This window comes from Mus caroli, chromosome 2 (assembly GCF_900094665.2).
Source record: "Mus caroli chromosome 2, CAROLI_EIJ_v1.1, whole genome shotgun sequence".
In the NCBI taxonomy this organism is placed as follows: domain Eukaryota; kingdom Metazoa; phylum Chordata; class Mammalia; order Rodentia; family Muridae; genus Mus; species Mus caroli.
The window spans coordinates 155,305,256-155,318,431 of NC_034571.1; the positions used below are offsets into that span (position 1 = coordinate 155,305,256).

General features: G+C 48.6%; 1 protein-coding gene and 1 long non-coding RNA gene across 3 annotated transcripts; one reads left to right on the forward strand and one right to left on the reverse strand.

The window, feature by feature from the left end:
* Nucleotides 1-3,583: 3,583 nt before the first annotated feature.
* On the reverse strand, nt 3,584-9,939 carry Fitm2 (fat storage inducing transmembrane protein 2). The gene is made up of 2 exons (XM_021156188.2): nt 9,672-9,939; nt 3,584-7,394 (listed from the first exon to the last, which is right to left on the reverse strand). The coding sequence occupies exons 1-2, from the start codon at nt 9,842-9,844 to the stop codon at nt 6,779-6,781; spliced, it is 789 nt and encodes a 262-aa protein (XP_021011847.1). The 5' UTR covers nt 9,845-9,939; the 3' UTR covers nt 3,584-6,778.
* Nucleotides 9,940-10,513: 574 nt separating this feature from the next.
* On the forward strand, nt 10,514-12,354 carry LOC115030397. Of its 2 annotated transcripts, none has more exons than XR_003836001.1 (3): nt 10,514-10,601; nt 11,322-11,462; nt 11,976-12,354. It is a non-coding gene; the product is annotated as an uncharacterized LOC115030397 (long non-coding RNA). The 2 variants fall into 2 exon arrangements; XR_003836000.1 differs by having other exon boundaries at nt 12,043-12,354.
* The last annotated feature ends 822 nt before the right edge of the window (nt 12,355-13,176 follow it).

A 13,176-nucleotide genomic window follows, 5' to 3' on the forward strand; every position in this document is an offset into this window, starting at 1 on the left:
CCTAAACACCTTTGTTCTTAGACACTAAGGTCGAATCCAGGCAGTTACCTGGTGCCCCACCCTTTCACCTCTTTAGTCATTCAGACTTTCAGGAGTACGTACACTGGGTGGCTGAACCTGGCAATGAGGGGCAGCATTCAGAGAGAAGGATCCTGGTCCTGTGTCCAAAGAAAGTTGCTGGGAATCAGCACCAGGCAGTTCTCAGTTCCCTGTAGCTGTCAGCAGCTTCAACACGGTCCTACTTCACGCTGGCTCTGTGGGTACCACAGATCTAATGTCCTTCCCCGCCAGAAGTCAGCTTTCTGCGATCCTTAGCTAATCCAGACTCCAGACTAAAGCTTAACCTTAGGGACATGACCCTCCACATCCAGACAGCACAGCAAGCCTTCCAGAAAGTCCATCAAAATTGAAACCATCCCTGTGGAGAAGTGACATCGATGACAGGCTTAGGGCTCCGCATGCATCGGGAAGCCACTCATATAGTGTCCCCCAAGTGCTGCGCCCGGCTTGGAACTTCTCCAGTGTTAATTCATCCCCATAGCGTTATGGAAACTAGGGCACAGAGAGGTTAAGGAACTTGCCCACCATTATATAGCCAGAATGCCTGTGGAGCTGGGGTATGAACCCAGGGGCTCTGGCTAAACTCCTCACTCCTTTTGTGTAACTGCTTTAGGCAGATTGTATCTGCCTGAGAGGTGACAGCATCAGGGCAGTGTGATGGTTAACCCTGATTGTTAACCTGTCAGACCAGAGATGCCTGGGAGATTAGGGAAGCAGATTGTCTGTGGGCGTGTCCCGGAGATAGCGGACCACTAACGCTTTGACCTACTGATGGTTTGGACTCCAAGTCTAAATAGACTATAGGGAGATGGTGGAACTGTGGAAAGTGAGGCAGGAAGGACCCTCCAACTGGGTCCCAGAGCATGAGCCTTTGTTTTGAAACAGGGTTTCATGTAGCTCAGGCTAGCCACACACTTGTTACGCGTATCTGAGGATGATCTTGAACTCCTGATCTTCCTGACGCCAGCTGTGGGTGTCCCTGGGCCTTTTGTGTTTCTCTCCTCAGCTCCCCAGGCTGCCAGAGGTGAGTAGTCTTTCTTCTACACGCTCCTGCCTCTGTGGTGTTCCGCTAATGAAGCCAGCCTCGCCATGAAAGGAAATCTCAAAACTGTGCACAAAATAAGCCTTTTGCTTCAGGCTGAGGTGCCGCACACCTTTAATCCCAGCACTCAGGAGGCAGGGGTGGACATGAGTTCCAGGCCAGCCATAGATACAATGGGAGAGCCTAACTTAAAGCAACAACAACAACACCCAAAAAACTACAGCTGTAGAGATGGCTCAGTCGTTAAGAGCACTGACTGCTCTTCTAGAAGTCCCGAGTTCAATTCCCAGCAACTTCATGGAGGCTCACACCCACTTGTAATGGGATCCGACGCCTTCTTTTGGTGTGTCTGGAGACAGTGTACTCATATACATAAAATAAACAAATACATCTTTAGAACAAAACTAAATATCTCTCCCCTCCCCCATATAAATTGTTCTTCTTGGTTACTTGTCCTGACTGAGAAACACTCTGCTCTGGACGGTCCGTGGACTTTTAGGGGTCACTCATTCCACTGTCTGCCCAGCTGGCAGCACTCACAGAAGGGATGTCCACACTCCTGACTTACTGCTGTGTCCACTGCTCCTGGCAGATTTCAGCTCTCTGGGGCTCCTCTCCTCCCAGCCTGCACCTGCTGAGTGAAACCTGGCGCTGTTAGCACAGCTTAAACTCCAGACTCTGACCTGGCCAGATCTTCTGCCTTCCACACCATTGACACTACAAACCCACAGACATTATTCATTCTTTATCGTGACTGTGTTCAGTCATTAGTGAGGAACGACAGTCACTCACGTGACTCATCAGCATCTGGGTTCCTGGTATCTTTTGCAGGCAACTGTCTTCCTGCACTTCACAGCATAATCCCTGCTTGAGGTGGTTAGATCTGCGTGTGTTCAGTGTGACTACCACCAGGTCATCATCTGTACAGGTGCTTTCCCTGAGGCAGGACAGGGTCTGTGCTCCGCGCTGTGATCAACTGTAAAACTCCCCAGACATTCCCCAACCACGGTTAGAACACTGCCCGGCGCTGCCTAAGCTGGGAAGTAGGTTTGCTTCCCTGTGCTGAGAAAGCTCACATGGGCCCAAGCGATCAGGTCAGAACTCATCCAGATGTCCACACAGAGAAAAAGGCAGTGACCAATCTGCTGCAGCCTGCAGTTTGCTCCCTGTCATTCACCGGGAAGCCAGCTGCCACTTGACCCAAGCGCAAGTTTTTTTCATGTCCTTTCCTAAAATAAGTCAGAAGGAGCTGGGCGGGGGCGGGGGTGGGGGATTTTTCACCAAGCAAAACAGAGAAATGAAGAGTAGATCCCAGGGTTTCAGGAGTTACCTGGGTAACCTCTACCCACCCAGTCTACCTATGGCTTGCTTATCAGATGAGGAGACTGAGGCCCAGAGGCGCTGTTGCTGTTTCAAGATCACAGAAGAACAGAGAAAAGCAGGGGTGGACGGTGCCCAGGCTAGGCTTTCTAACAGCAGCCCAGAGCCATCTGCATCAAAACAAGGCACGCCTACAAGCCCCACCAATCGCTTCCCAAGTCTTTCCTCAGTCTCCAGGGCTTTAGAAAATGAGGGAAGCCAGGTTCTCCCCTCTAAACAGAAGCCATGGTCTACCTACATGGTTTTCGGTGTGCTATCCCTGCCTTGGCTATACTTTCCTGGAGGGATGTCTTGATTCTTCTCCATCCTTTCAGACCAAAAGGAGCATTACCTTCTACGAATGTGTTTCTGGATCCCTAGAGTAGCAGGTTCTCTGTTCAATGTTCTCAGGTCCTAAGCTTACCCCAACACTCAGGGCACTTGATGGTGGCACAGGCTCTTTTCCCTGAAATGCAGCCTGCTTCACATTCATATTTATAACCCAGCACATAGCTTTAGCTAGGAAGGGCACTGCTCTGAATCCAAACACCTAAGTGGAAGACGTCCAGCCTGCACCTAGCTTGCAGCAGAGTTGCAGCAGAGTTGGCTGCTGCTGCAGGGCCCAACAGCGTGAGAAGATTCTAATCTAGGATTCAATGGGTTTTCGACACACACTGCCTAGAGGTGCCAAGCAGGTCAGACTGACAGTGAGTGGGTCTAAGGGAATAAAATGCTATTTTATGCTTGGAAAGTTCCTGGGCTGCAAAGTGACCTTATCCTGGTAGGCTATCACTGCTCTTCAGCAGTCTGTGAGACCTACCTCTCTCCTTCTGCCAAGGAGACAACTCCCAGGCCTGGCTGACCCAGACCTCAGGATCCAATGACAGAAATAAAGCAGGCTGAGCGATATCTGTACTTAGGACAAAGGACTTAGGTGAACCATCTTGAGAAACTTCAGCTATAAAGTCCCTTCTATGAAAGGATAAGAAATTGGGCTGAGTCTGAGCAGGTCGGATTGCTCCGTGGGTAAACACACACACACACACACACACACACACAAAATTTAATTTAAAAGTTGAAGTTTAAAAGTTAAATTAACACACAGAAAGGAACACAGCAAACTCCGGAATGTAGACTCCATTATCTCCAGTGCCCTTTAATTCACTTGTTTACACATGGACTGTGCATAGGTAACAGTGGCACGAACTATTCTCTGAATGCAATCTGGTACCCAGACAGTGACGGATGCACGTGGAAGCTAGTGAACAAACCTCCACGCAGGGGAGCAAACTGCATGGCGTGACTCTAGTCAGATGCTCCCAAAGCCTGGGATTTACCACCAAGGGACAACAGACACTTGGAAAGATGACATGAGACTACTTCCATAGGCGACCCAGGCTCTGAGTTGTTTCGTTACTTTCTCTAAAGGAGCCAGAACGCTCTAAGTACTGTCAGGAGAAAGCTGGAGAGATGATGACCTATGGAGCACACGTGCTCAGCATCTTAAGTATGATTCCCTTTCAGTGCTCAAAGAATCGCCTCCATTTTACTGGCAAGGCCAACAAGGGCTTGCACGCTGGTCAGGTGGTTTGGGAGGGATGCCAACGTTCACACCTGCACCTCATGGCAGCCCAAGCCCAAACACTCACCCATGCCACGCCTCCTCACACGGGAGGAGAGGCATGCTCCTGAGAAGGTGAGGGCTCTGGGGAACTTGGGGTGTGGCTCAGAACCCTGGGCTCCACCCCACCACCCCACCCAGAGCAGAGAGGGAGGAGTACCAAGTATAAGCATGTGTGATTTCATCCATCTGATATGCAGAGAACAATGAGCAACTGTGAATTCCCACGTGTTGTCGATTCAATGTTGAACCTGGTCAGATCACGTGAGGAAAATGCCTGGAGCCCCAGTGTGAACAAATGAGCCTCTGGCCACAACCTGTGTCTGCCCCCTTCTGTTGTGAACATGCAGCTTGAGAGACTTTACCTGGGGACCAGCCCTACCATCATCCCCAGGCCCATTCCTACCCTGGGGAAATGGATGGACACTCCCAGGAAGTCAAATATCCTTTCAGTCCACTGTCAACACAGCAAAACATCATGGGGACCCCTTTCTGCCTGCCTTTCTTCACCTTTGGTGACAACATCTTACATCTTAAATAGTAATTGGTCAAGTTGACCTGTCGTTCAACAGGATATAAAACACATATTTTAAATAGATTATTACATTTTAAAAATTACTTAGTAGCCAGATATGGTGGCCTTAATCTTAGTATATATACCTTTAATCCCAGCACTTAGGAAACTGAGGCAGGCAGGTAGATTTCTGTGAGTCTGAGACCAGCCTGGTCTACATAGTGAGTTCCAGGCCAGCCAGGACTGAATAGTAAGACCCTGACTCAAAAGATTAAATTAAACTAGAAATTTTTAAAAATACTAAAATTAAAAGATAAAGAAAGATCTGTCTCTTAATTTTTTAAGTGCCTAATAACCCGAACTTGAGTCAGGCCAGTCAGGGTCAGGGCCAAAGCTTATCAGGTAATGTCATTAGCCAGCTCTGCTAGGGAGGAGGCATCAAAGCAGCTTCAAGGATCATCATCCAAAAGGCCAGGGGCTCAGCTGTGCCAGGCTTAAGGAGATCACCCGGGGGAGGACAAGGGCCTTCTCATCAGATTGGAAGCCTGCCACATGGGACGTGGGTGACAAGACTTCTTATCCTAACAGTCACGGTGAACGCCACAGGATGCCATGGCTGGAAGCCGGAAAGTGCTGCAAGAAAAGACTCTCATGGCTATTGAACACCCCCTCCTAGGGTTGTTCTGTCTGTGAGCTGAAGAAAAGAGGCAGAGCCAAAGTCATGGCGCTATGTAATATGGCCGATTTGGCATGGTGGTGGTATGTAATACAGGTGGCTTTGCATGCTGGCTGGCTTCCTGCATCAGAGGGAAACATTTGCTCTCACTTCTAAATTATCATAATCTCCAAAGGTAAAAATCCCTTAGGCTGTGGCACTTGTCCTATGAGGTCCCCAAACCCTATTCTGTCTCTATCACCAGTCAGTGGGCAGGAAAGCCTCAGAACAAATGAGCACTGAATTACTCTCTCAGCTTAAAATTCATCAAATAATACAAGTCTGCTTTTCAGTTTTATTCCCTCCTTCTTTCTTTCTTTTTCGAGTCAGGATCTCACAATGTGGCCCTGGCAAGGTAACCTCAACCTCACAGAGATCCGCCTGCCTCTGCCTTGCCGGGGCTGGGATTAGAGGTGTGCAGCACCATGCCTCCCGGCCTCCAGTTATATGTCTAAGAGAGGGAACATTCCTATGAGGTGCGATTTCATATGACAAGCCAAGAATTTGGTTTATACAAAAAGTTAGTGTTCTTAAAAAAAAAAAAAAACCAAAAAAACCCTCAAAACAATTTTCACATACCAAGGTGTGGGTGACACTGGAGCTTTGCCAACAGAGAACAAATAGAGTAGTAATGATTAAAACCATAGGGCAGTCACTCAGGAGAGAAGAGAGAAAATGGGGTTCTCTGTTAACAGCTCCAAACCCCAAGACATAACAATACACAGTGTGGACAGAGAAAGAAGCCATCCAAGTGCCAGGCTGGGCCGTGGTGGACCCACCTTTAATCCCAGCACTCAGGAGGCAGAGGCAGGCAGATCTCTGAATCTGAGGCCAGCCTGGTCTACAGAGCGAGTTCCAGAACACGCAGGGTTACACAGAGAAACAACAACAACAACAATCATCCAGGCACTTCGGGGTCATGGTCCCCTGTTGGGAATCATGGCCAGGTGCAACGTCAACATTCCACAGAGGACACGGATGCTACAGCCAGAGAGTGTCCTTGAGGCATCGGGGTATTTAACAAAGAGCCTGCCAGAGACAAAGGCTTATCTCAGAGTCAGCCATGGGGAAGCTGTTAGAAGAACAGCATTACCTTGGCCTCTAAACTCTAAAGAGAAGCAGAGCCGGGGAGGCCACAGCAGAGAATCCTGAAGCCCTGCTTTTCTCTTGACCCACACAATGAGGCAGGCTGCTCTCCCTCTGCCGAGCCTCAGCTCTCCCTCTGGGGACAGATTAAGGTCACATCTTGCCAGAGATGAGAAGAATCTGGCAGGAATAGCGCTGCTGGCAACATGGCGGCACCGCCAGCAGAGTCTGATGACTAAGCTTGTTCCCCAGGCGACCCCCACGCCAAAGGTACCTAGTAAGGGCCCCCTCTGAAATGGGACAGATAATTCAGCCAGTCACTGGACAAAGTACGTGGGAATCCTATTAGCCATTGTCCTCCTGTCCCTGTGTCCTTCTCTTTCATTTCTTGTAAGTATCTCGCTTCAAAGTCACACTACAACTCTGGGGAGGAAGCCCTGGCGAGAAAGACTTCAGATACCAATACCCATAGGTCCCGTACCAGCCCAACAAACCAAACATGGTGCCGAACACTTTCTGGGTCAAGTCGTGGAAATAAACGGCCGTGCACAGAAACATCCACACCCAGATGAAGGTCAGGAAACCCAGGGCAACAACCAGGGTGGTGATGGCAGCATGGAGGTGGTGGCCGCGGTCTGTCTTCACCTCGTGCAGCACGGCCATCTCCTCCACGATCATAAGTGCACAGAAGGTCAGGAGGAAGGAGTGGCCTGAGATGTCAAAGCCATGCCAGAAGCCCCCTTCCCGGTGGCACTGCTGCTTGCTGCGATGCTCCTGTCTGATGCCCTCTAGGGCCGGGGACTGGTAGCAGCTGCCTGTGTAGTGCTCGATGTTGGAGAAGAGGGCTGTGCAGATATACCAGATGGCTGTGCCCACGAGGAGGGTGCTCAACCGCCGCAGGACCAGGCTGGTCTTGCCCGTCAGGTGGTAGTTGGTGAGGGCAATGAAAGGCAGGAGGAGACAGACTGTCCAGGCCCAGGCCAATTTAACAAAATACCTGACAGAGGAGGAAAGCACAGGTGAAGACCAGACTTGGCAGAAAGGAAACAGTGTCGTCATGTTCCCAAGGGAAGTTATTTAAAACCCACCGAAGCTGTCCATCCAAGCAGCTATACCCTCTTTTATTCCTTAATACATGCTTACACAGCCTTTATTCCCTAAGTACTGAAACCAGTTAGTCCGTATCTATGTGACACTGAGCCATATAGATAGATCACGCCAAAGTGGAGGTCATAGTGGTAAGACTGAAGTTCAAATCCAGGACCTGAAATTTTCCAGTTAGGTTACTTTCTCAGGAAAGCAGTCGCTGAGCGTCTATCAAATGTCAGATGTGTTCGCACACATTCACAGTCAGCTGAGGAGGAAGGGGTCGGTCTTTTTTTCTTTTCTAAGTATAGCCCAGGCTGTCTCACACTGCCTATGCAACTGAGAATAGTCTTGAACTCTGACCCTCCTGCCTCCACCTCTCAAGTAGTGCCATTATAGGTACCACATCCAGTTCTATGTGGTGTTGGGGTTCAAACCTGTGTGCATGCTACAAAAGCACTCTTATCAACTGAGTTGTATGGCGGCCTTCATTTGATCCATTTCACAGATAGCTCTGGGGGCTCAGAAAACTGAACTTTGCCAAGGCCACATACACAATGGCAAACAGATTGAGCCACACTTTACACAGCTCCAAAGTTCATGTCTGTTTTACCACACTAGTGTTCTATTCTACAAAGCTGGTAAGTCTTATAAGGAAGAGCTTTACCGGCTGGAGAGATAGCTCAGCAGTTAAGAGCACTGACTGCTCTTCCAGAGGTCCTGAGTTCAATTCCCACAACCACATGGTGGCTCACAACCATCTGTCATGGAATCTGATGCCCTCTTCTGGTGTGTCTGAAGACAGCTATAATGTACTCATACACATTAAATAAAACTTTAAAAGAAAGAAAGAAAAGAAGAAAGAAAAAAAGAAAGAAAGCGAGCAAGCTTTATTTCAAGCTACAAGACCACGGTTTGAATCCTGACGCTGACTCTTATTTATCTTCAGGCCTCAGTTCCCTCAGCTAGAAAAGCCTAGGGCACCAAACCGTTTTTTAAAATCTCTTCCAGATCCAGTGAGTCACTGCCAGTTCCCTCCCATTAATCAGCATCATGTCTTGGAACAAAACATTAGAATCCATGGCTACCCCTAAACAATTGGCGTGCCAGGCTGCTGGGCTCCTGGTTCATTAGGCCAGATAAAGCAACATCTGCCATGTCTCTGCCTCCTCTGTGCTCATGAAAGGTGGCTGACCTGGAGATCTGGGCAGAAAGCACACGCCAAAGAGATCTGGAACAACTACCACCCTTACTCTCTATTCTTAGACCAGCCACGATGAGTGGGGAAGGATGAAGGTGGGCCAAGGACAGGACTCTTCTTCTCTAGGTTCCAGTAGTTTCTCAGACACCACCAAGGGCCCATTACTAAAATCTTCACAGGCTTGACAAGGAAAGCCTTGTTAAAGCCAAGGTCTGTCAGAAACCTGACCCAGTTGCCCAAAAGAGAAAACCGGGTTTGAAGTAGATTAACAAGAGAGAGGCAGATTGTCCACAAGCTGGAGACACTCACTAGTCTGAAGTATTAAGCTCACATGGATGGAGCAATTTCATCTTCCAAACTCCCTGTCTAGCTCCAACGGAGTGTTGTGCAATAAACTTACGATGTAAGTGTTTCTAAAGGACTAGGAAAGAAATAAGTGGAGTTTGAGAGAAGTCCCAACGAGATCGGCTGGGGTTGTTTTCCTGGGTGACTGCCATGCACTTTAGAGTACTGAGAAAGTCCAAGGAGATCCAGGAGAAAGGTCACCAGAGTGAAAAGGTTTCACGCTTGCTTCTACCAACATGGGGCAGGGACGGCAAAAGCTCTCGGGGTGGTAGGTGGGTCTAGAGCTTTTAAATCAACGGTGGGATTTTTGACACAGTGGTTAAGAGAGGGGTGTCTGACTAGCCGGCAAGAGGAAGGTGACATCTCCCCAAACAGGACAGGGGCGAGCGCCTAACTCTGGGGGCGGGGGAATAGCCGCTCCAATGTACCCACTGTCACTTATAACCCACCCGTCACCGACTCGATCCTCCTATCGGAATGCTCAAATACTAGGCGCGAATGTCACTCGCTTTCCCAGGGTCCCAGTGTCGCGACACGCGCGCGGACGCGGCTGTCAAGACAGGGCTCCCTCCCGATGACTCGCCCGCCCCAGCATCCAACTGGCTTCTTGGGGCGCGGGGGCCCGGAGCCCGATGCACTCACACGTTGAGGACGTTGCGCTTGTTGCTGAGGTAGCTCTCGGGCAGCGGGGACAGCTCCTTGACAACCGAGCCCGCCAGCATGGCGGCCACCAGCGCCCAGGGCAGGTGGCGCCGCACCGTCGCCCTCACCAGCGTCCCGCGGAGAAACCACGCGCAGCGCTCCAGGTGCTCCATGCCGGTCCTTCTCGGCTACCGTCCGCCTTCCAGAGCCTTCTCGGCCACCGTCTTAACCCTTCGCCCGAGCTGGTACCACCACATCCCCTCTGGGCGCATGCGCGCTTCCTGCAAGCTCCGCCCCTAGGGGCGTGTCTCCCTCTAGTGGCCTTGATGGGTCTCTGCAGAGTGCAGGTCTGCATTTACCTGCGCCGCTTCCACTCATCGCCCCCAAGCTACAGGCTGAGATCACTGCAGACTGCACTTTGCCTGGGCAACCTGCTCCCCTCATGTTTGTGGGATGGGATTTGCTTTCTTTATCTGCAAAACAAACAAGAGACCCACCTTTCTTAAGAGCTAGTTTGGGAGTTCTGTGTATTGGGTCAGATATAGGGTTTTTCAGATGAAATTTCTTTGCAAAGTCATTACTAAATTTAAATCTTGTTTTTGTTTTTTTTTTGGTTTTTCGAGACAGGGTTTCTCTGTATAGCCTTGGCTGTCCTGGAACTCACTTTGTAGACCAGGCTGGCCTCGAACTCAGAAATCCGCCTGCCTCTGCCTCCCGAGTGCTGGGATTAAAGGCGTGCGCCACCACGCCCGGCTCTAAATTTAAATCTTATTTACTTGTTTTGTTTTCAGACTGGGTTTCTCCAAGTAGTCCTGGCTGACTTGGAACTCATGCTGTATAACCAGGGTGGCCTCGAACTCAGAGATCCCCTAAACTTGGCCTCCAGAGTACTGAGATTAAAGTCATGTGCCACTTCGGATTTTGAGACAGGTAAGGGCGCTTGTTGCCAAGCCAAATAACCTGGATTCAGTCCTTGGGATCCACATTGTGGAAGGCATCTCCCATAAGTTGTTCTCTCTCTCTCTCTCTCTCTCTCTCTCTCTCTCTCTCTCTCAGACACACACACACACACACACACACACACACACACTAAATAAATAAACACAGATAAATAGATAAGTAAATAAATGTAAGAATGAATCAGCTGAAAAAAAAAAAAGAATGAATCAACTGTGTTGTTGACTGAACATCTTGGGCATCCGAGGTTTGCAGAGCTCACATGAGGTACTGTTGACTCAGTCACTCAGTTTTGTCCCTTAGCTAAGCTCCTAGCCTGTTAAAGTCAGGGCTTCCCAACTGTGGGCTCTTCCTTAGTGACTGTAGTTTATAGATTAGCACTTTAAAATCAAGGTGAAAACACAAACCCATCACTTTCTAATTATTTTACTGTTTTATTATTATTTATGTTCTTGTCTGTCTATTTTGAAACAGGATCTCTTTACGTGACCCTGGCTGGCCTAGAACTCACTTTATATAGACAGGGCTGGTTTTGAACCTGTGCTGTCTTCCTATCTCAGCCTCCCTCTTGGGTGCTGGGATTACAAGCATGTGCCATCACATCTGGTTTATCTATGCCGGGACCTACCTGCATCCATTGTGCCTCCCGGGTACACCTTTGTGTTCTCTTCTCCCTCCTGTGATGTCACACAGGGAGCTTGAAACCAGCCACAATAGAAGTATTTTCACTGAGGAAATTGGCAAGTGCTACACATCAGGCCTGTGTTCTGTCATCGCCTGTCTTCGTTGAGCTGTGCCTCCATTTGTCAATGTGTGGTTGAACTGAAATCACAGGTGAGCCGTGGAGACAAATGTCCAGTAAAATCAATAGCATTGTAAGCATCGGTGAGTTAGATTTACAGTGAGGAGTGCCATGGGAGCAGGGACTGGAGTTCGGTTGGTAGGATGCTTGACTAGTGTGCATGAAGTCCTGGGTTCAATGCCCCGCACTGCATAAAGTCTGTGTGGTAGTACCTGACTGCAATCTCAGCACACCGGAGGTAAAGGCTCAGCCGCAGAGTGAGTTCAGGGCAAGCCTGAGATACATGAGACCAATCCTCTAAAGAAAAAAAAGTGTTGTGTACACAACTCAATTTAATTTTTAAAATATCCTGGTGTGTCTCACCTATAATCTCAGTACTTGGAAGGAGGTCGGGGGAACCTTGCAAATTTGAGGGCAGCCTGGTCTAGATGAAGAATTCCAGGGCTACGAGGACCTATGTTCAATAACTAGTACCAACAAACAAACAAACAAACAAACAAACAAACAGACAAGCTTGTCATGACTCACTGTTTATTTTACAATAGCACATGAGAAGTGTTGAAGATGAAATGTTAAGACATTGACGTGCAATGCCCTTGCCTTTTCCACCAGAGAGGGATAGAAGACTACAAGCAGGTGATGGAGAGATGGCTCAGAGGGTAAAGTGTTCACCATGCAAGCATGGGGACTTCTGAGTAGACCACCAGCACCCACAGAAACAACCAGGCACAGTGGTGTGCCTATGTAATTCCAGCACCGGAGACCCAGACAGGAGGGTCCTTGGGGTTTGCTAGCAGTGATCCTAGCAGGATCAGTGAACTCCAGCATCAGCAAGAGACCCTGCTTCAAAAAATATGGTGGAGAACAACTGAGCAAGGTGTCTAACATTAACTCATTGACCTCTGGCCTCTGTATGGACTCACATGTGCACATATGGGGTGGAGTGGGAATGGAGGAGGGAGGGAGGGAGGGAGGGAGGGAGGGAGGGAGAGAGAGAAAGAAAGAAAGTACCCAGCACCCAGTTCTACTGTTCTGCTGCCAGGGACCTCAGTACCACTCTGCTGTTGATTTTCAACTGTTGTTGTTTGTCTTTTATATATACATACTCATTTAGAAGCATTGTTTGTGTACAAATAAGTGGGAAGATACCCCATCTTCACATACAGGAAGAATTAATGTTGTTGAAATGTGCACACTGAGGCTGGAGAGATGGCTCAGCAGTTAAGAGCACTGACTGCTCCTTCAGAGGTCCTGAGTTCAATTCCCAGCAACCACATGGTGGCTCACAACCATCTGTCATGGGATCCAATGCCCTCTTCTGGTGTGTCTGAAGACAGCAACAGTGAACTCACATATAAAATAAATAAATAAATAAATCTTTTAAAAAAAAAAAAAGAAAAAAGAAATGTGCTTACCATTTAAAGCAACCAACAGATGCGAAACAATTCCTATCAGAACTTTAATGTCCTATTTCAGAGAAGTAGAAAACATAATTCTAAAATTTCTTATAGATGTGTTACCACTATGTACATCTACACATCTTGTGTATGCCTGGTTCCACCAGTGGCCAGAAGAGGTCATCACATCCCCTGAACTGGAGTTACAGATGATGTGTGTACTGGGGATCAAACCTATGTCCTATGTGTGCTGGGGATCAAACCCATGTCCTATGGGACAACAATAAATGCTCTTATGACTGAGCCATTTCTCTAGCTCTTTAATCCTAAAATTTCTATGGAATCACAA

Bases quoted from the DNA above. Each gene is read 5' to 3' on its own strand.
- Fitm2 (XM_021156188.2), bottom strand. From the start codon at position 9,844: ATGGAGCACCTGGAGCGCTGCGCGTGGTTTCTCCGCGGGACGCTGGTG. The intron at 7,395-9,671 runs GTGAGTGCATCG...CTCCTCTGTCAG, and splicing joins AAGCGCAACGTCCTCAACGT to GTATTTTGTTAAATTGGCCT.